Source organism: Pseudorca crassidens, chromosome 1 (genome assembly GCF_039906515.1).
Source record: "Pseudorca crassidens isolate mPseCra1 chromosome 1, mPseCra1.hap1, whole genome shotgun sequence".
Taxonomy (NCBI): Eukaryota; Metazoa; Chordata; class Mammalia; order Artiodactyla; family Delphinidae; genus Pseudorca; species Pseudorca crassidens.
The window spans coordinates 105958017-105981160 of record NC_090296.1 but is presented as its reverse complement, the minus strand read 5'-3'; the positions used below and the strand labels follow the sequence as shown (position 1 = coordinate 105981160).

At 36.3% G+C, this 23144-nt stretch overlaps 1 protein-coding gene across 13 annotated transcripts in view; it reads right to left on the bottom strand.

Moving 5' to 3' along the window:
• Positions 1-23144, bottom strand: part of TCF12 (transcription factor 12) — a 380845-nt gene that overhangs the window by 20179 nt on the left and 337522 nt on the right. For 7 of the 13 annotated variants that reach the window (XM_067747960.1, XM_067747941.1, XM_067748020.1 and 4 more), the window contains 3 exons: positions 17489-17567; positions 11405-11478; positions 9364-9570 (listed from right to left, as the gene is read on the bottom strand). In XM_067747960.1, the coding sequence (XP_067604061.1) occupies positions 9364-9570; positions 11405-11478; positions 17489-17567 (360 nt within the window). Of the gene's footprint in view, positions 1-9363; positions 9571-10321; positions 10394-11404; positions 11479-17488; positions 17568-23144 lie in introns of all 13 variants that reach the window. The other 6 variants (XM_067747931.1, XM_067747970.1, XM_067747922.1 and 3 more) reach the window with 1 other exon arrangement.

The following is a 23144-nucleotide window of genomic DNA, read 5'->3' as shown; positions in this document are numbered from 1 at the left end:
TTTTCTTCCTCTAATTGCTTCTCCTCAAAAATTTTAAGAGCAGCAAAAGCAATACAAAATTAAAATAACTTAAAATAAAAGTTCTACATTGCCAGGCAACAAAAATGCCATACATTTTTATTCTCAGTTTTAATCAGATTTAGACAAGTCACAGTTAACTTGAACTGAGAAGGCATGCAAGCACTACCAAGTGTTTTTAGCTACTGCAGTATTTTTAGAAAAACTGGTTACAAATGAACCAGTTTTTTTTTATTAGAACAACAGCAGATGTGGCAATTAGAAGATTAATCCTTTAATTAAATAGGTTTATTGCCTGGAGTTATACATGAGAACCACTGTTTTTCAACAAATCCTTCAATCCCAGTAAAATGCCATGCTTTGAATCCCTCTTGAGTAATTAATATAGCTTTTATCTTTCATGACTTTGTATGGATTTTACCCTAAGAGGTATAAATACCCCTATGCAAGTTTATCCTTTGGTTTCCTGTGAGCCAAACAAAAGAAACCAAAGCAAAGTTTCAGGCAATGCAGGCTATTGGTAGTGGATCTGATTAGAACATACCAGGTCCTCCACCCAACTTTTTAAGAAACGTCTGACCTCTACCTTTATTCTTATCTTTAATGTAGTTTTGAAAAACCCATTCAATGTATTCCATAGCTACTTTTTAAATTATCTGAGGATTAGTCATTGCTGAGAATTAGCTGTGTCACTACTCCCCTGGATGATCAAGCATTGACCATACCCTTTTTCTAAACCACACAATTTCATCATGCATTAGAATCATAAAATCTTAAAGCTGGGAAGGGACCACAGAAATCAAGACAGCCTTCTATTCCATTACCATTTTGGAAATTTTCCCTTAGACCCTTAACCTTTACTTCTGCCCTGAACCGCAACCCGCCCCCAGTAAAAAATCTTGAGAAAAATCTGAAGAACTGAATCTAACACCAAGTGAAGAAGTGGACTATGAAAATTACATTCGAGAGAGGAAATTATTTTATTTTTTTGCGGTACGCGGGCCTCTCACTGTTGTGGCCTCTCCCGTTGCGGAGCACAGGCTCCGGACGCGCAGGCTCCGGACGCGCAGGCTCAGCGGCCATGGCTCACGGGCCCAGCCGCTCTGTGGCATGTGGGATCTTCCCAGACCGGGACACGAACCCATGTCCTCTGCATCGGCAGGCGGACTCTCAACCACTGCGCCACCAGGGAAGCCCGAGAGAGGAAATTATTATTATTTTTTTATTTTTATTTTTTGCAGTATGTGGGCCTCTCACTGTTGTGGCCTCTCCCGTTGCGGAGCACAGGCTCCGGACGCGCAGGCTCAGCGGCCATGGCTCACGTGCCCAGCCGCTCTGCGGCATGTGGGATCTTCCCAGACCGGGGCACGAACCCGTGTCCCCTGCATCGGCAGGTGGACTCTCAACCACTGCACCACCAGGGAAGCCCGAGAGAGGAAATTGTTTTTAAAATAGTTTATGATATCCTATCTCTAGGGAATCCTGGTCATGTTTATTCATAACACATAGGGTGCTTTCTTGCTAGCTATGAACTACTCAATGATCTAATGATCTGAGAGGAAGGTCAGTTCAAAAATTGCATTTTATAAAAATAGATAGGGTAAAATACAACAAATAGTTACAAATTCTTTGGGACCTTAGGAGTCTAGGCCTATTTTAAAGATAATATATTACTAGAATAATTTTGACTGGCTGAGGAAATCACTGCAGGATAAAGTAAAAGCTAAGAGTTTTTTTTTTTTTTTTGTAAGAAGATGTTGGCGGTAGGAGTTTATTAATTTATTTTTGCTGTGTTGGGTCTTCGTTTCTGTGCGAGGGCTTTCTCTAGTTGTGGCAAGCGGGGGCCACTCTTCATCGCGGTGCGCAGGCCTCTCACTATCGCGGCCTCTCTTTTTGCGGAGCACAGGATCCAGACGCACAGGCTCAGTAGTTGTGGCTCACGGGCCTAGTTGCTCCGCGGCATGTGGGATCCTCCCAGACCAGGGCTCGAACCCGTGTCCCCTGCATTAACAGGCAGATTCTCAACCACTGCGCCACCAGGGAAGCCCCAAAGCTAAGATTTTTATGTCTGTGTTTATAATGTGGACTTAAAACTTCCCACGATGTTTGGTAATATATGCCAATTTTGCTCTTATCTAGTATTTTGAGCTATCACACCAAGTAAATGAAAAATAAATAGCCTTTTAAAATTTAAACTTTTTTTTTTAAAAAAAAATAAAATTTATTTATTTATTTATTGGCTGCTTTGGGTCTTCGTTGCTGTGTGCGGGCTTTCTCTAGTTGGGGTGAGCGGGAGCTACTCTTTGTTGCGGTGTGCAGGCTTCTTATTGTCGTGGCTTCTCTTGCTGTGGAGCACGGGCTCTAGGCACGTAGGCTTCAGTAGCTGTGGCACGTGGGCTCAGTAGTTGTGGATGCGGGCTCTAGAGCGCAGGCTCAGTAGTTGTGGCACACGGGCTTAGTTGTTCCGTGGCATGTGGGATCCTCCTGGGCCAGGGCTCGAACCTGTGTCCCCTGCATTGGCAGGCAGGTTCTTAACCACTGCACCACCAGGGAAGCCCTAAAATTTAAACTTTTAAACATACGTTTATTTACTATATATTGTACCTCTGAAACCCATTTTATAGCTCTGTCAGATAATACTGTTGAACAGTAACAAACTGAATTTCACTCATTTGATTGATAAGTGATGATGCATCTGTGAAATTCTTATTCTTTTATTTCATGAGTATAAATAATTCTTTGATTTTTCTGAATCTCGACTAATAAAAATGTTCTATCACCTCTTTTCTGATGAAAGGCTTGGCAGACAAAGGATCATTATCTAAACAATAGATCTTAAGGATTTTGCTTTTCCCTGAAGGAAAATCAGAAAGGTTGCTCAATTTGTTTTGCGATATAAAATGTCAGTGAATATCTTTGTCTTTATAGAATACTACAAACTAAGTATTTTCTCACACCAACCTTGAACAAAATTAAGCCTTTTAAAAATGGCATCAGACTAGCAAAAAGTTTCAAGTCTGGAGTTTTTCATGTTAATGAAGTTAGCAGGAACTTTTTCTTTGTAACTTGATTCCCCTTGCAAATGGCCCTCATATATTTTCTGGAGAATTTGATGTTCACAGTTCTTATAGTTTTCTTTAACCCTTGCTCACCCTGGCTCCCATGTCCTTCCTTTAATCTGAAGTTACCCATTCAAATGGCTCTGTCCACACACGTAACAGGTGTATAAACAGTTCTTTGTCTGAGCTCAGAGCCTGTGAGGCCAGCCAGATAGGACCTTGTTTAATTGTTCATCTCGTTAGCATACAGCTGACAGAATGCTTCTACTGGGGGACTAGCAGGGGAAGGAAAACCCCTAGGCCTGCTATGCTCTAAATTTCAATTATGAAGAGCTCCGTTTCAGAATAAACGGCCCATTCCATTAAATGACATCATCTTGCATTCTGAATCTTTACAATCTACCTATGGCCTTATTTTTGTGGGAGCATCCAACAAGGGACTTGTTTTCATTTAACTTGGCCAATGGCTTCAACACCCACAATGGAAAAATGTTAAATCTAATTAGTTGATGAATAAGAGGTCTTGTGAATTGAGGGATAGACTGAAAACTACTCAGTATGAACTCCTCGCTGATTTTGAATTCTATTCTAATAATTTGTTCAATTTGTACTATTCACTGAGTACTAATGATTTAAATTAATCACTATTAATCTACAGACTGAATAAAGGATCTTTATGTACTGTAAATATTTTGTTTTACCCAAAGAGGGTTTTATGCTAAAACTTGGAAGAATTCCAGTTGTTATGATTCCTTTTGAATAATATTTCCATAAATATATAATCTGTATGGATTTCAGGCTTAAAAAAACTTGACAGTTAAACAATTTTGAGTTAAAAAAATTGTATCAAAACCCTTTAAAAGCACTATAATGTGGTTTTAACAAAATTTTAAAAAATTTAAGTTGCCCATTTGGGGAAAAAATTGGTTAGAAAAAGTAAAATACAGTTAAAAAATAAACTCCTTCAGTTTAGCGGAAACCTACACATACCATTTCTACTGTATACAGACCTATACTAACAAAATTACTGTCTAAATATAAGGTTAAAATGATTCCAAATTTACTCTGATAAAGTGACAAAAAGTGCTAAAATTTTGAATAAAATATTACTCTATTTGCCTGTTAGTCTTTAATAAATGAATCTTAAATCTTTTAGAACTAGGAAAAATATAGTTTCTCTAACTGCTTTAGGATTTAGAAAACAGACATGATTTATATTTTAAATCATTATATAAGGTCGCTTTAAGTTCTACAACTGAACATTATTTGCTCTCATACAAGACACACATCTCCAACCATAGCTTAAACAACAAAAAACCCAAGCAATCCCCCCCGCTCACCCCCCCACAAAAGACATGCCTGAGTTAAATTTCCTCAGGACTTGTAACAAAGAAATCAAAAGACCTCCTGGATGTAATTTTATCTTGTATCATAAATGAGAAACTTTTAAAGATTTGCATCAGCCTTCCATTAACACAAAAGCTTCTAATCTAACTTAGTTTGAAGTTGAAATCACTGTCTGAACAATAACTGAGCACTTTGTGTTAAGGATAAAAGTGCTATTACAGAGCTATCTCACCAGGCCTCGGTATTTTAGATATTACAGCCATAAACTGATGTGATGTGATGTACAATAACTTTATATTGCTGAAACCTCTTTCTAATGCCTAAATGAAATTAATGAGTCTCATTCCTTTTCAGTTTTCCATTTAATAACATTATTTTTTTGCTGTCAGCAGTTTATTCCGAGTTTATTCTTACATTAAATAAATGGGAGCAAAACTATAGTCTGTCCAATGCTGACATTTCAATAGTTTTAAAAATCCTGATTTTGTGTTTTAAAATTTAAATGATACATCAATCACATCCTAATAATAGTGTCTGATAAAGCCTTAAGTTTTAATTTGCATTAAGAAAATATGGAGAACTATCCAAAATATTGAAAGGGGGTAGGAAATTAAGTAAATGAAAATGTTAACCCTATTCAAAAGTAAGAGCAAATGTTAAAACTAGGGCAGGCTGGCTACACTAATTATATGAGAAGGAGTAGTAATTACCCACTTCCTAGTCTCTTTTTCTGATATAATAATCTTCAGGAAATCTAATTTTTTTTTTTGCGGTACGCGGGCCTCTCACTGTTGTGGCCTTTCCCGTTGTGGAGCACAGGCTCTGGACGCGCAGGCTCAGTGGCCATGGCTCACGGGCCTAGCCACTCTACAGCATGGGGGATCCTCCGGGACCAGGGCACAAACCCGTGTCCCCTGTATCGGCAGGCAGACTCTCAACCACTGCGCCAGCAATGAAGCCCAGGAAATTTAATTTTTGTGTATATTAGATAGCTAAAATATGTTAAAAGCTTTCTGTGGTCGAAACCTCATTTAATCCTAACCTTTGATGCTAGTCAAGTTTGTTCAGTTAAAAGAAACAACAGTCAAATAAGTCTTTTGATATTGACTCCTATTAATATTTTTGGCAGGTGGTAGTCTTATTACCTTTGTGTGAAATATAAAAATTGTTTTCTGGAATAACGAAAAAATAGTAATTATTTCATCTATAAGAAGATGGATCTACAAATCAGTAGATCAGCTGTAGATGATCTTACTAGCATAATCTTGTTATAACTGAAAATAACGTAGAGAAATGTTTTCAGCAACAAAGCTATTTCCTTGATCAAGGAGACTATTTTGGTTAACCTGCCCATGTAGACTTCACACCACAAGTTACCTTGATAGCACTGAAGGCTGAGAGCAGAGCTCTCTGTATTACTTTTATCCTGCCATCAACTCTTATTCTTCTACTCCCAGTGCATTCTGGCTCACCTCAAATATTCCAACTACTTCAACAGAACTCCCAAACTACTCATTAAAACAAAATAAGCAAAAAGTTATAGGCGCCAAGAAAAAGAAAAGAAAAAAACCCCAAAAAACAAAAAAACTCCCCCAAAAACAAAACTTGCTAACTCTCATTTCCTGCACTGGGAAGCTAATTTTGTTCTAAATCAGGGATTGGTAAAGTATGCCTGTGAGCCAAATCTGGTCCTGTTATTTATTTATTTTGTTTTACTAGTAAAGGAGGCTCTTTTTTATAAATAAAGTTTTATTAAAACACAGCCACACCGATTTGTTTTCATAACAGCTATGGCTGCTTTCATGTTACCAAATCAGAGGTAAGTAGTTGTGCCAGAGACCATATAGCCTGCAAAGCTGAAAATATTTACTGTCTGGCCTTTTACAAAAAAAGTATGCTGACTCTTCTCCTTTAAATGCTAGGAGAGAAAGTAACATCATATTTACAACTTGGAATTAGGATGGTGACCTCTAGTAAATGCCCACAAAAATCCATTACATCAAAAATTTAATTTGAATGTTCTGTGGAGTTCCTGGAATGGTATTTATGTTTACTAGACCAGTTTTACTCTCTGCAGAAAAATAAATGAAATGATGAAAATTAAATATTTTTGAGAGGAAACTGACCTTACAAATTCTAAATGGCAATATAGAATTGCTGATAAACTGATATTTCTGTGGTTACTTTGTAATAATGGCCATGTAACCTCCATTTTTAGGGGCCTAAAAAATACTAATTTATGTTAATGCAGAGGAAAAGTATATAAACTACCAGAAAGTTAAACAAGACAAAAAAAGAAAAGTGATTCCAGAATGTAAAATTGTGTTATTTCTTAGTCATGATCAGTTAGAAAACATGGGGGTGAGCTAATAAAAGCAGATTAACTCTTAAAGATGGCTGGCAATAGTTACAAGATGTCCCCCAAATCACACACCCTCCCAGAGTATGAAAAGAGTTGATTCCACATAAGTAGGTACAAAGCATGTAAGCAAGGCTCCTGGCAGTACTGATGCAAGCCCTCAGACATGAATAACAGCCACCAGGATAAGAGTTTTCCTCAACAATATGCCTAAGACTTAGCTGGGACAGTCACTGGCTGACTGTGATCTTCATTTCATTCCATTCTTTGGTCTTTCTGCTGAAACTGAGAACTGAGTACTCACAGCTAAGAAGTTCATTTCAGAAGGATGGGAGCTGAATACTAACTCACCTGACATTCTTAGATTTTGTCAGTTAATAACTTTTGAGGGTAAGCCTGGCAGAAACATCTGCATCTCCACCTCCATTAGTGATTGGGGAAGGGGTGGATATAATAGATGATGTCTGGCAGACTTTTCTCAGCTGTGTCGTCTAAGAAGGCTATAAAAACTGAAGGAAGACCTTGATAGACAAACTCAGCAATAGCCTGGGCTTAGTTGCTGCAGCACTGATGCTGCTTCTCAGACTAAGCCAGACTCACCTCATGTTTCAGAACTCTCTTATTCTTGGTTACCTTGAATTATTTTCCTTTTATTTTTGCGGTACGCGGGCCTCTCACTGCTGTGGCCTCTCCCGCCACGGAGCACAGGCTCCGGACGTGCAGGCCCAGCGGCCATGGCTCACGGGCCCAGCTGCTCCGCGGCATGTGGGATCCTCCCGGACCGGGGCACGAACCTGCGTCCCCTGCATTGGCAGGCGGACTCTCAACCACTGCGCCACCAGGGAAGCCCTTTTCCTTTTTAAAGAATATCTCTGGCAGCTCTGAAGTAGGCAGCATATTCCTAGTGAATATAATGGAAGCTACTTTCTTAACTAAAAGCTTCAGGGCAGTATCTAATATTAGAAACAATTTTTCCCTCAACAAGTTCTTTTAAAATGCACTATGTTTTTACATGGCTTTGGAGGACTGGATTTTGAAAAATCTCTTTTCCAACTTATATCCAAAGTTGGTAAAAACAACCTCCCAAAGATAGAAGTTCCATTTCATATAAATTCTATATTTATGTGGGAGGAGCCAGAGATATATCATATATTGTAGCAGATAAACTGGAAAAAGGAGCAGTGGGCTATTAACAATGAAGAATTAAAAAAAACGATTAAGAGGTGAGGACTAAGAATTGCAAATACTGCAGGCTGAGACAAGCTCAGGATTCAAACATACTGATTTTCAAGTCATTCTTCTAAATAAGGATAAACAGTATTTCAGCAAAGTAATAATTTATACTTGCAACAAATGCTATCTTATAAGTCTGTTAAAATTATTTTATTACTACCACTAATAGTGATGACAATATTCCCTTTTATTTCTAGGAATTCAGTAATTTAAAAATGCTTTCACATTTATTAGTTTATCAATAGCAACAAAAGCTAATTTAAAAGGAGTCTTAATTTCAAGATCTTCTGATATTAAAAAAAAAAATGTTTTTAAGACATGTGGGCATCGTCACCTATGTTGCTGAAAACACTGTTCTTAGGAAACCAGGCAGCCTTGTTTGATGTTTACTTCAGCAACTCCAGAATGAATATAAATGGCTGTCTGATATATGAATGTGAATGTGAAAATCTGGAACCAATCCTATTTTACAGAACACAAGACTTCAGCATTTGGGGCACCTAATTATTGCGATGATAGGTGAGTTTTAGCCTTGATCACACGGCTTACAGCTAGAAATCTGTTTCATAGGAGAATATTTCACGGCATGCAATGAATCTTAAAAACCATGCCATAAACATGCAAACACATGGTTTCAGTTAAATAGCAGATTCAAAATGAGCTTCATTCCTTTAAAACATAATTTGTATAAAAAACAATGTAAGACATTCGACACAGAATTTTTGATGTGCATGGCTGCAGAATTTTACTTTTTTCCTCCTTTAAAGAACTACCACGTTAAAAAAAAAAAGGGATTGAACGATTTTACTCTCTTCAGGGATTAATCTAAAATTGTTTCCTTTCTTTGTCACTTAAATTACAGTCATTCTTAAAACTACCCCACATTTTTCCTTCATTTGGGAATAAAGCTTAAATTTGGACCTGTACAAATAATATTACATTTGTTCTACTATTGAAGGCTGGTTCCAAATTATAATAAATAGCTTTTCTAGACCAGAACCCTTGAAATTCAGTCTTGCTTTATTGCTTTTGATATTAAGACTTTCTACAACTGTTTCAAGGCAAAAACTGTTCTGCTAATTATTACATATCTGGAAAAAAAATCCAAGTTTAAGCGAAAATGATCTCTGTAGAAAGTTTCTGCTTTTTGCACATGGTCATAGTAGGATTTTAAGGGCCAATGCTCAGCCAATGACCCTGACCAAGACAGTAAAAGAAATTCTTAAAAGCCACTCTACCTTCCTTCTTTACAGAAAGAAGGAACCTCTCTCCCTGAAAGATTTCATGAAAAACATGTAGGACAATACGCATTAGAAGTTATTTCCAAAAGGATGAGCACTATTTTACCATTGAAGCAGGTCGACTGCTTGTAACAAGGCTTGATCCACCATAGTTTGAATTGAGGCTTCCAATTGGTGCATTATGGGATGGTCCCAATAAACTGTGTATATCACTGTGACCAGCAGGCAAACTGGTGGAAGGTCCCACGGCATGGTTCCGCAGCACATGGATAGCATCATCCAGTCTGTCCAAACGATCCTCCATTCGAGATTGCTGTAGGGATTGAAAAAAGACATGGAGGTTACTGATGTTATCTATTAAATTCATTAACCTGCTATGTTTCCTACTTTGGGATATAGGGAAGGCAGCAAGTGAATATGCAATATCAAGTAGCTTCAAAAGAAACTACCTGTACTACGAATCAACAATGAAAGAAAGGATATTTGTAGACTATGCTAAATTAACAAAGCTTCAGAAGCAAATCACTGCTTCATAAAATCTATTTACCAGTCTAGCATGAGGTTATTTCTTTTAGCTTCTACAAAAGCTGAAGGCTACTCTACTGTGTCTGATACTCAATTATCATTGATAAAAAAGATAACCTGTACTTTAACACTGATCTTTGAAATGAGGGCAATTGGGGGAGGGTCTTCAAATCCATCAAATTTAAGTTGTAATTTTGTTTTAAGTGAATATTTATAATACCTATCTGAAATGGTGACCACATCCAAATGTGCTCTTTCACAAAACTGATGAAATGATATTATCTGTCTGTGAATATACACATGCCCCATACACAAACATATTAGAATTTAAGAAAATAAAAGCACATGCCAGTAGAGCTCTTTTAAAAAGAATCACACTCAACAAAAGCCTATTTTTACATATTGTTACAAAAACGAAAATAGTCATTGTTTGATTTTAAAAGACTCTGGAGTCTGTACAGGCTTGATGATTTTAAACGGATAACAGGAAGTATAATTAATTGAAACACAAAAAAGGCACCATCTAAAAGAAATAGTACCTCACAGACATCCTTTAAGAAGGACATTGCATCTTGCAAATGCTCGTGAAGTTGCTGCTCAACTCGATTTTTCTGGCAAAGTCAAGACAGAACAGGAGGCAAAGCACAGGTTAAGATTAACTCCAAAAGAGATGAGGAAATAGCTGATGTGCATGTCAGCATAACATGTTAGTAAAGTTAACGCGGAGACCTGCAAGATCTACTTGTATTAAGGTATGAGAAGGCTGGGATTTAACAGCAAAGTTATAAGGTTAGCATCTAAGTAGCACACATTGCTTATATTTGCTTATATGTGAGAAGAAAACTTTCCTTTAATTTAAAATGTTCTGTTAGTCACAGAAAAAGAACTTTTCTATTTGCAACCTGGAACTACTGAATGATAGCATGACTTAACATTCCATTAAGTCATCCTTATTTTGTTTTTATAATGCTTCGTAATTCTGTGGTAAGCATAGAAAGGCAACAGTAGTTAACACCCTACCACAAATTCTTCACTCTCAATACCTAGACAGGCTCCTTTATTCTACTGCTTTGTTTGTCAATGGTTTTGCTTGTACAATTTACATAATACATTCTTTTTTAAAAAAGAAAACATGGGAAACAATACTCTTCCTGACAAAAATAATTGATGCTACATTTAAAAATTTTAACAGAAATGTAATAAACTATACACAATATCATCATATGAGAAAGAGTAAAATACAACCATTTTGCAATGCTGGACTAATTTTCTTTTACTTGGTCTGTGTGTTTTTTTTTCTTCTTTAAATTTCCTTTACATGTAAACATAAAATTATAGTAAAATTAAACCCTAGATCTGTCAAAGAAACAAAAATCCCATAACACTATTTTAATACCAGCTGTCCTGAGACCAGAAGCCTGATGTTCCAAAGAACAGATGGTAAAAGGCACACCCAATGTGTCTTATATAGTTCAACTAAATCAGGCCATTTGTTAGCAAAGAATTCGTGTGTAATGCTATCCTACTGTTTTTTCACTGTTACTCAAGATTTTCTGGGAAAAAAAAAAGAACTCCACACTATTAGATAAAAGAGACCTTGTATGTTTCTCAGAGGCTCTTACCAGGGAGTGGAGTGAGTTTTCATAGCTTGGGGATGAAGGCGCTTGCCCTCCAGGTCTGGGCCACTGACTGGTACCTGTTAAAACAAAACCCAAAAGCACCCACACACCTTGGTTAACTCAGTGATCTTGATAATGTTCTAAAGGAAAGGGTAAAGATATATTGTAAGTGTGCATAAATTTATGTGAAAATTTTTGTTCAGTCTTCAGCATGTTACTGGCTACTGATAAACCCAACATATTAAAATTTTTTTTCATTATTAATATAACTGTGTAGGGAGTTGAGAAAAAAACTATACTTTGAAACATAACTACATTTATGTTTGCATGTTCTTCACACTCTGTCCAAATGCACACATATCTTGAGAAAACGTACTTAAAATATGCATAATTTAAAATTCTGTCCCTCCCCCATATTTTTAGTCTTTATGATCATGCTATTAATGACTTACATTAATATTCACCTGATTCTCTATATCATAATTTGCTTAACCACCGCTACCTCACTGCTAGACGTTTTGGTTGCTTTCATTTGGCTATTATGAATAGTAACTGAATATCACTATATTATGAATGGTAATATTGTGTTTTTTCTTTTGGGGAATATGTCTAAGGATAAATAGCATTTCTAAGTTAAAAGGTATGAACATATTTATGATCCTTAATTCATAAGGCCAAAACTGCTTTCTAAAGGGTCATGTTAACTTGTGCCTCCAGTAATGCACAAATGCACCAATTTCAAATGATTGCAAATACATTTAGGATTATCTGCTAAAAATTTTCCCAACATAATTTACACCAAAACATATTATTTAATTTGGAAAATATCATCATGAAAATTTTGTTAAATGTTGTTTACTCTTCAACTTTAGAAAAGTGGCAATATAATAAAAAAAGGAGACAGAAAAAGCAAGGAGACAAGTTCAGAACAGAAAGAATAAAAAGGAAAAAAAAAACAAGAAAAAATAAAAGGGTTAATTCATTCATGTATTGGGGAGAATGCAGTGTTTTAAAATAGCTTTAGGGACTTCCCTAATGGTCCAGTGGGTAAGACTCCACGCTCCCAATGCAGGGGGCCCGGGTTCAACTGGTCAGGGAACTATATCCCACATGCATGCTGCAACTAAGAGTTCACATGCCTAAACTAAGAGTCCGCATGCCTCAACTAAAGATCCCACGTGCCACAACTAAGACCTGGCACAGCCAAAATAAATAAATAAAATAAATATTAAAAAAAATAAAATAGCTTTAAATAGCTTTAAAACAACCAAAATAGCTTTAAAAAGAAAAAGACAAAACAAATGATTGAAAATCTTTACTATTTCATGACTGTGCATTTGAAAGTAAGTTATGTATAGAAAATAATGAAGACTGTTCAATTAAATATATGGTTTTGTTCTTAACAAATCTTCAGTGACAAACTGAATTATCAATATATTAGAAATCTGAAGTTGGAGAAGGTTTACTTAATGTGTCTTGTTTATTGCTAAATGAAATTTTAAACTATGTTCCACCAGAGCTTGTTGTTGCAGGTTAATTCGCCGTATTTAGGAAACTAAAAACTTATGGTAAATTGGAACTATTATAGTTCACTTTAGCTGAGTAACCTAGTAACTGTAGGAATAACTGTATTCCTAGTAACTGTACAAAAAATAGCCACTCACAGTTTTTTGTTTTTGTTTTTATTCTGCCTTTATGAAGCGAATGAGGTAAAAGATATGAATGCACTCACTCTGTGAACCTAAAGGTCTTTTTTTTTTTCGGTACGCGGGCCTCTCACTGTTGTGGCCTCTCCCGTTGTGGAGCACAGGCTCTGGACGTGCAGGCTCAGCGGCCATGGCTCACGGGCCTAGCCGCTCCGCAGCATGTGGGATCTTCCCGGACCGGGGCACGAACCCGCGTCCCCTGCGTCGGCAGGCGGACTCTCAACCACTGCGCCACCAGGGAAGCCCCTAAAGGTCTTTTTGACCATGAGATATTACTATTATTTCTTCCTGATGATAGATCTATCATGTAATCAATGAAGAAAAAAGATACATAGACTTTTGTAATTCTGGCCCACTGATGGCTCATTAGCTATGGATAAGAACTCTGGGGTTGTGAATGGAATTCAAATTCTAGACAGAGACCATAATGCTATAGAATACCTCTGACACTAGACAGATCTGCATCTTTGTCTTTTTATAAAACTAGTACATGAGTAAAATATACAGATTTATTTAGAATCATACTGGTATCTTTATCTCTAGCTTGTGATCACCAACTGCAGCATTATTACACAAATAAGGAAAAACAAAAGTACAAACGCTAAAAACCTAAGGGGTTTCCCAGAGAATAGGTTATTTCCCCCCTTCCTTCCCTGTCACCTGCTATCTGGTGGTAGACATGCACAGAGGTTTTGGGCTTATACTACTTCCTTCTGTTAGATAAGGGCAAGCTTTCAACTCTTTATATAGTTAACAATTTTTGTAATTGCCCTGAGCTTTTTAGTGACCACCCCCAAAAGCTAGCTGTTATTCAAGGATTATAATAAATGTACTTGATATCAAAATTTATTGACTACTTCCAGAGAACAAGTTAGCTGACAAGAGAATCAAATTATTTGGCTAGAAAATCTGGAAAGGCTTTCTTTCATCACTAAATCTAAAATTCACCCAGTGTTTCTGATCTGTTCTCACTCTGAGTGGGATTCAGTAATATGCCACCTAATAAAACTGGTTAATAAATTTAGAGAATAGATAACATCATTTTGCATGGCTGAGAGAAATTCTTAGGACTATTTACCATGCATTTTCTTATTTTGTTAGCTGTTTCCCTTTGTAATCTCACCCTAAACTCAAACTTTCATGAGATACTCCACACTTGGAAAAGGTTGAATAATCCTAAATGTAGCACTGAATGCTTTGCTTTCCACAATCTGGCCCCAGCCAACCTTTCCACTTCCAATATGTGAAAAGAGTTCATAATCAGTCATCTCAATGACTCTGGATGAGCAGGTCAGGTACTTTCTTACATCTTGATCTTTGTCACACTTTCTTCTTTTATACTCAAAGTTCTTTCTCCTTTATACTCTCTTCATGAAGTACATCCGAGGAACTGTAGTTTAGAGTAAATTCTGACGGTTCTATTTTCATGTGTTTATCTCTATTTTCTCAACTAAACTGAAAATTTGCTGAAGTCAGGTAACTGCTTTAACACCAGGCATACTGACAGATGATAAAAATAAATATCTCATTGATGAAATGAGCCTAAACTGAGGAATCCTTTCTCCCCTATCTCCCCCTACTCCCTCTTTATTTTTATTGTGAATGTTCTGAAGATTGCTATTGAGTACTGCAATTATTAAACTTTTATTCACTGATATTCTAGAAGGAGGTAAAGAATTGCAAAGAAATAGAGCAGGAGCCCTGACTGGTCCAGGAACTTGCCCTGCTATGGGCTTTATACAAGATATCCAAAATCCCCTTATTATTTAATCCAGTCCAGACAAGAGTTTCTCTTCCTTTCAGCCTAAAGTATCCTAACTAAAACAATATCATCATCTCAGAAGCTTCTTTCTTGTAAGCATTTTCTATGCAGGAATGTTATGTTCTTAGTCTGAAAAGTTCCCAAGGAAAATGAGCAGGATTTAAACAAGAACGATGAATGCCTTAGAAACTGCCTATGTTGCTTTGCACCTGTGCAACTATTCTTACAAGGTCTGTCCTGAGTCTGACTGATGCTCAGGCATAAGGAAGAGGGCAAGTGTAGAGCACACATAGTGGGTAGGAATTTTTACTCTAGATGATAGGCTCCTGCCACACAAGGTACAAAATAATTTGTACATTATTATATAGGAGCTCTGGTTTGCTCTTTTTCATTTTTCCTTCAACTGTGAATACTTTATCGCCCATTGCTTTCCTTTTTTCCTCCTCCCTTTCCATGTCTGCTCTGCCAGCCTGGGGTGTGTGTGTATGTGGGGGTGGTTATAAGAAGAAAACACTAGATACAGGAGATGAGACACAGAGATGCACCTGTATAAAATCAGTCTTTGATGCCATTTCAACAGGAATATATGAAAATATTTTTCTTTGAGTATGATTGCAGAACTGAAAAAAGAAGCCTATTAATACCTTCATTACACAATTTAACCTTTCACAGATCTTCATTAATCAGCTGAATTAAAGGTGGAAAGAGGATATCATCCACTAAACATCAAATAAAAATGGAGAAGGGAAGGGTAAGCTGGGACAAAGTGAGAGAGTGGAATTGACATATATACACTACCAAATGTAAAACCGATAGCTAATGGGAAGCAGCCGCATTGCATAGGGAGATCAGCTCGGTGCTTTGTGACCACCTAGAGGGGTGGGATAGGGAGGGTGGGAGGGAGACACAAGAGGGAGGGGATATGGGGATATATGTATACGTATAGCTGATTCACTTCGTTATAAAGCAAAAACTAACACATCATTGTAAAGCAATTATACTCAAATAAAGATGTTAAAAAAATAAATAAACAAATTCCAAAAAAAAAAAAAGGAGGAGGAAATGTGAGATTTTACTTTGGACCATTATTTTTTGAAAAATGTCTAAGTTTCTGATTCTTCACTTTACTGATGTCCCTGCATAGATGCTGAGCTCCTCTGCTGCCTGCCTTCCCAACCAGTGTTAATGGAAACCAAGGACACTTTTATCTTACTGGGCTGGGCAGAGGAGAAGAGGCAGTGGGAACATACAGTAAGGGCCAATATAGCTACCTGAGATGAGAAAGTGAAACAGGCTGTGGCAAAAATGACACTGATAATTTTAGTAAAACTCTGCCAAGAGGGTGAGTATGGTTAAAGTTACATCATTCTTCCTGTAATTTCATCCCTCTGTTGAACAACAACTTTAAGTCAATGGGTCTTTCATAGTCCTGTCTATGTGGGGAACAGCTGTTCAGCTTTTACTAGACAGCTGAAGCCATGGTGTCTGAGAAAGTGGCAGAACCCACTAATAGCTGAAAGCAGCTGCCAGCAGTTCATCATTTCCACACTGGAATGCTTCTTAGCAGAGTCACAAGGCTAAATCACAGAGCACAGGTGATAGCCAGGGCCCTGATACACCAGAGCCTTGATTTTCAGAAACCCTGAACAATGCAAAAAGGCTTCACAGCAACAACAACAACGCCACATGGACTGAACTAGTGGCTTTGATCAGGAATAGAGAATCATTTCTGAGGTCAACTGTTGGAGGAAAATGGCAATTTTTACACAGTTGTCTAATGTCTTTTCCTTAGAACTAATACATTTCTTCTTTAGCATGGTTTTTCTCCAAACACTGCTCAGGAAACACATTCCAAGTTTTATAGCTTAACAGATCAGATCCAAGCATCTTCTTGTAATTTGATTTATTCCTAATAAATCAAAAAATTCCTATTTACAATAATAATAGTTGTATCTCAACAAATTTATAGTGTAGGATAGTATCTGGAACTTGTTAAAACTACTGTAAAGAAAAACAGGAAAAAAGCAATGCAAATCTGAACACTTATTTAACTCCACTAACAATATTCATACACATTCACAAAGAGTTCTTTTCTTTAGCAAAAAAACCTACATTATCCCCAAGAATTTATATATATATATGAAATAACAACTCAGTGGACTTAAAAATAAAGACAAACTAGTGCAGAGTTTTTCATTTGAGGCTTATACATGGTACGTGGAAAATACAGAGAATAAGGAAGAAGTTATATATACTTCTAAGTAGGTTATTTTATTTTCTATGTTAGCTTATCAAAATTTTTGATTCATCTCCTTCTCTATATTTTACCTTCATCCCAATTGCTTAGCCTTATTTTTTATCCTGTTATAATAATTGTTCTTAGAAATTATCACAAATTATTTTAAGAATCAGAGAAGATATGAACAAATAATTCAAACAGGAAATACTTCAATATTCTCCAAAATGAACTCAGGAGAAGGCTCTGTTTACATGTTTTCTCAGGATAGAAATGATTTTTTTGGTGTGAGTTTTTACTATATTTTATTGAAAAATAAACTTCAAATATTTCCAAGTAGCCCTATGCATGTTATCAAGTAGTTAGATAAAACAAAAGCCTACCTGTGAGAGGTGAGGGTGATCCAACTGGTGTTGACGGATTTGATGGAAAACTACTGCTGGTATGGTCAGGAGAATAAATCTAACCAGAAAACAAAAGATATGCACATATCAGTGTGACAAAAGCAAAAATATAAATCTATTTGCATGGAGTTATTTCTATAATCTAAGCTGCCACCCTTAAGCCTCAGAGTGAAAAACTGTTTAATCAATTTTAGAACTATTCCATTGCATAAAGGCTATAGAAGCCCCAGTTTTAAAACTCGGATTAAAAAGTATCATATATATTCTAATATGAGAGGAATAAATAGATCATACCTATTTCTTTATTATCCTAGTTGAAAGTAATTTAAATTTCTAATTGCTAGAACAAAAAAGAGAAGTGATAAAAGAGAAGTGACTATAAAGTCAAGTCTGATAAACAATCTTTCTAGAATATACCATCTAAATAAATTTTATTCATTAAAAATAATCTTAGGAAACTGTTACCTTTTGAAGAGAAAAGTCCTAAAAATAGTTTTAAAAGTCAAAGAAAGTGATTTTTAAAAATAGTTACCCCTTATTTCTTTTAGAAAGTTGTTTGAGTAACTACATTTTTGCCAAATTTAGCTCCTAATGTTGTGTGAGTGTTGTAAAAAAATCAAACTTGTTTTCAAAGGATATTTTGTCACCCTTGGAGAAAGTGAAAAAACCCTGAAAGTTCTTAAAAAAATGTTCCCCAAATAATCTGTGGACTTTACCTCCTAAGAGGTAACATATCTGGATGCATAAATTTTGGTATTTTGGCTAAAGGTTTTGTTGCAACACTTTATATTTATTTCATATTGCTAAAAAAAATAGTGACAGAAATTCATTCAAGTTTACATAATTAACCATTAAACATTTAAAAAGTCTCTTTAATCCACGCACCAACGGTTCCTAGGAACTCCTCTCTAGGACAATCCCATTCCTATAACAGGCATCACAAATCATCTTCACATCTCAGCACTCAGGGCAGACAAATCAACTTATTTGGAGAAACTGTGGTCAAATATTTTAAATAGGAAAACTACTTGTGGGTGCAAAGTGTCATCCAATAGAAATAATCTTGCTCTGAGTAAGTTTAGAGCTCTAATAAATTTAAAGACGCCCAAATTATGGCATATATGGGGTCTCAGCACTGGTTTTACAGACAGTATAATACGTTGAAAAAGTCAGATACTAGGACAGGCTCACGTAAAACAAAATTCCACAGGTCACAATCATCAAACATTAACAGCTTTCATTTTTTTTTTAAAAAAGAAGATAGCACCAATTAAATTGTAAGCATTGACTACAAATGAGTATATCTATACCAATTTGTATGATGTTACTAAATGGTAACTGGAAATCCCTTTACACACCAACTCTTTCCAAAGAGTCAGATCTAAAAGTTGTATATTCAGGTTGGAAAGTCATTTCATTTTATTAAAAATTTTTTTTTGCCACGCCAGGCAGCTTGCGGGATTATACTTCTCCGACCAGGGACTGAACCCAGAGCCCCAGCAGTGGAAGTGCCGAGTCCCAACCACTGGACCGCCAGGGAATTCCCAGGTTGGAGAGTCATTTTAGAAAAGCACAGTTATCAAGAAGACTTCAAAAAACTTTATGGGAAGACTTAGTAATAGGGAAGTAGTATGCTATAACATCAGTGTTGTTGGTCTTAAAGTTGTCAAAGTTGTTACCTTTTAAAAGTTGTCACTTTTCACACCTGTGAAAATTAGCTAAAGGTCACATTTTGGTTCCTAATGGCTTGCATACATACAGTGATTTATTTCAACCATAAGTAAGTTAGATAACGTCACCGAACTTCAACAAAAACATATCTCAACATACCCTTTTATTTTTGTAAATCACTATTTCTCATGTTTATGATTCAAATAATTATAACTTTTATGAACAACTGATGCTAACATATGAAATATGTCTTGACTATAATACTGGTAAGGGAGGGTAGGGTTGATAACACTGATGGTGGGTGGCTGAGGAGTGAAAGAAGTTCCATTTCCATGCAAAACTTTGATTATCATAAACTAGACTAACTTGCTGACTTTCAATTTCCTTGACCATATGAATTAATCGCATGAAAGCACTGGAGAAACAGCATTCCCTGTGTATCATACCTCCCGCTTTGTTTTCTTCATACTGCTTACATTAATCCCTAATTGCCTAAATTTGTTTACTTGTTTATCATATGTCTCTTTCACCCTTTTCCCTAATGAAATGCATGTTCCAGAAGAGCAAGGACTTGGTCTTATTCAGACCAATGTGAATTACACAGCATCTGCAGTAGCTTCCGATTCTACAACAGTGCTGGTAAATAAATACTTGCTTAAAGAATGAATGATATCTTCCTTGAAAGAAGTTAGCATTTGGGTATCCCTTTTAAATCCTTGGATGTATAATTTTTACCCAGGCTCCTTCTCTCTTTTACTCTCTTATACAGTTCACTTAATGTAGGTTTTCCAAGAGCTCCAGTCTCAGTTTTCTTTTCTATTTACCTGTGTTTCCTCTCTTTGTAATACCATTCTTTATAAAGTATCAACTATGACATCCATGTGAATGACTCCTAAGTTGACACCTCTATCCTCCTACTGGTTGCTGGACCTCTCTCCATCTGAGCATATCTTTCTTTCATCTCAAGCTCAGTATGTCCAAACCCAAACTTTGCATCACTGCCCCAAGCTTCCCACCCTTCCCATCTCTACTGTTCTGTTTCCTCTATCTCAGTTAGCACCAGTATTCTCCTGGTCACCAAAACCACTCTCACTCTCCCCTCCTTTCTCCTGCTCCTCCACTCTTCCCACCATAGACACCAATGCTCACAATTCTCTATAATGTTTATGGGATGGGCATACATCATTCTCACTGCCATTACACTACCTTAAACTTTTACTAGAACTTATGGCTGGACTATTTAAGTCTTTATATTTTTAGTTACTCCCCGCTCCTTTCATCCCATACATAATTGACTGAGCTATTGTCCTCAACCAGTTTTGAACAAATGCCATATAGCACTTCCTGTTGTCTACTAAATAAAACAGAATGACATTTGACGTATTCCATTATCTGGTTACAAAAATATCTTTCTACCTTATAACCTACATAAAGCATTATATCAAACAAAGTATTTTTTTCATTTTCTGAACACAGCTTGTCCTTGCAAAAGGCTTGTTTCTTAACTTCTCCCTGATGGAATTCTGTAACACATCAAAGCCCAACTCAAATGTAACCTCCCCACTTACACTCATTTTCACTTCCCTTATATTCTTAGTGTAACCTGTTACTTCTCTTTGGTATTTTACTTCACACTATGCTCTATGTTACCATTTTTCTATCTTCTCTCCTTGACTGTAAGCTCTTTGAAAGCAGGGACCTTATACTGTTCAACACTGAATTCATCACTGTCACTGTTTTGCACAAGTAGGTGCTGAATATTAAAAAAAAAAAAAACTTGAGCGATTAAATTGCACATGAAATTCGCTACAATATTTTTCGATAAAAAAGCAGAATTCAGTAAATAGCAGTTTATCTCAGCATTTATACAGTGGGGTTCAGTAACAGTAATACCCAGGGGAGAAAAAGATACTATTATAAAGATGAATTCATTTACAAATCAATTTTACGGTATAAGCTTTGAGAACAACAATATGGTAAGGTTCCAATATTTCTGAGAATTAGTGTTGATGTACTAAGCTGTCCATACCACAACATTAGGCAGGTATGGGCTTTTGAGGATATAAGCAGGCTATCAACCCTTATTTTCCCTGATAACTCTGCCATTACAGCGAAATAATCCCTAAGCACGTGAAGGACTGGTGACAACTTCCTTATCTCAAAGAGGAAGTTTATACTTTAGAGTCATTTTCCAATGATTACCTTGCAATGACTAAGCAAAATGATGTCATGTATAAAGTGGGTGTGGGCTCCTAAAAATCACTGTGAAAACAGGAGAAGCAGTACCAAAAGCATATCAACATATAATTTCTGGTGTTTTTATCAAAAGCACCTTCTCCATTTGTATAATAAAAGGTATTTTCTCCACTCACTCATCACATTCCCTGGTTCTATTTTGCCCTAAATTAAAGTGATGACAGACAGAATTGTTACTAATACTTTTCCTGAACTGACAGATAGTCTGGCAAATTACAGGACTTTTTCTTGTCCCTTTTACTTTCATAAAAAGAACATGTATGTGGGAAGGGAGCAACAACATTAAAACAGCAGAATAATACAGCCTTTTAGATCACAGATCATGTCATTAAACTTCACTTCTGCAAATTTATTCTATTACCAAATGACATACAAACTATACTTATTCTATAGAAACTGTTGTGCTACTTTAAGAAATTCTAAACATAAGGCTTTATTTGACAAAGAGCATTCTAAATCAGGAATACATTACTTTTTGTACTTTCTGACCTTAAAGAACCCCTAACATAGATGTTTCAAAGAAAAAAAAGAGAAGGAAAAAAAATCAGTTACTTAAAAAATGGGGATGGGAGTGATTTAGAATCTAGAGCCTAAACACAAAGTAAGAACTCATTCTACATGCAGTCCATGGTCCTCATACTGTTAAGTGACCAATGATGAATAACTCCCAATACCTTCTGCCAGGCTTAAACGGTAATATGCCTCATTTTACTGCAACAAATGAGGCTCCTCCTCCTATCAGTCATGGTCTATTCCAATCAGCAGGGTGCCAATAAGCCAGAAGCTAATGAAAAGGGCTTCAGACAAAAAAGAAACAATGGAGTGCTCCCAAGCCCAACCTTGGAACTGCAAGCCCAATTTTTTAAACACTACAGTGCACATTTCAGTTAATCTTTATTATGCTAATGTTATTGAGTCTAAGGAACAAAGAAACTTATTTCATGAATTACTTTTAAACATCAACTTCCCTGAATTTTCTTTTCTTTTGTTAGAGACTACTGACCATTTAACTATCTAGATTAAAACATACACACACATACACATACACAATACACACACATACACATACTCTCTCCCTTTCCTTTGCTCTGAGGTAGAAATCAAAACATAAATTATCACAAAGAAGTCTGATATAATCAACAAAGTTCAACAGTCTTCTTGTTTGATCTCCTCTAAATTAAAGACCAAGTGTTTTGATATGGTATTAGGCACTAAATAAACCAGATGTTTCTTCTCTATATAACTCTCCACGGGCACAATCTTAAAGGGTTATTGTCTGGCAGACGTTCAGGGAAACACAGAAATGGCACGAATATCCAGATTCTCCTTTCCCTCTATCTACCCCAGTTTATTATCTAAACTAATGCATAATCCATAGGGCTTTGGGAACTTTGTGTAAATACTTTCATGTACAATTCTCTTTCTAGCTATCCTGAGATTAAGACCACAATTATCCAGGCTTAAACCTAAAATAAAGGAACCTTTGTGAATGTATTATCTGGCCTTACATGTTTAATCACCCAGTATTCTGTGTGCTTTTTAATACATAAACTGAAGAACAAAGGTTGTAACCTCTGTTTCACACATGAAAGACCATCTAAGACATATATCAGACATTTGGGGAGCTATTAGAAATAACTTCTAATGACAATAGCATGGCATTTCTCCATCTAAACCTAGATGCTGTATTTAAAATGTCACATTCTAT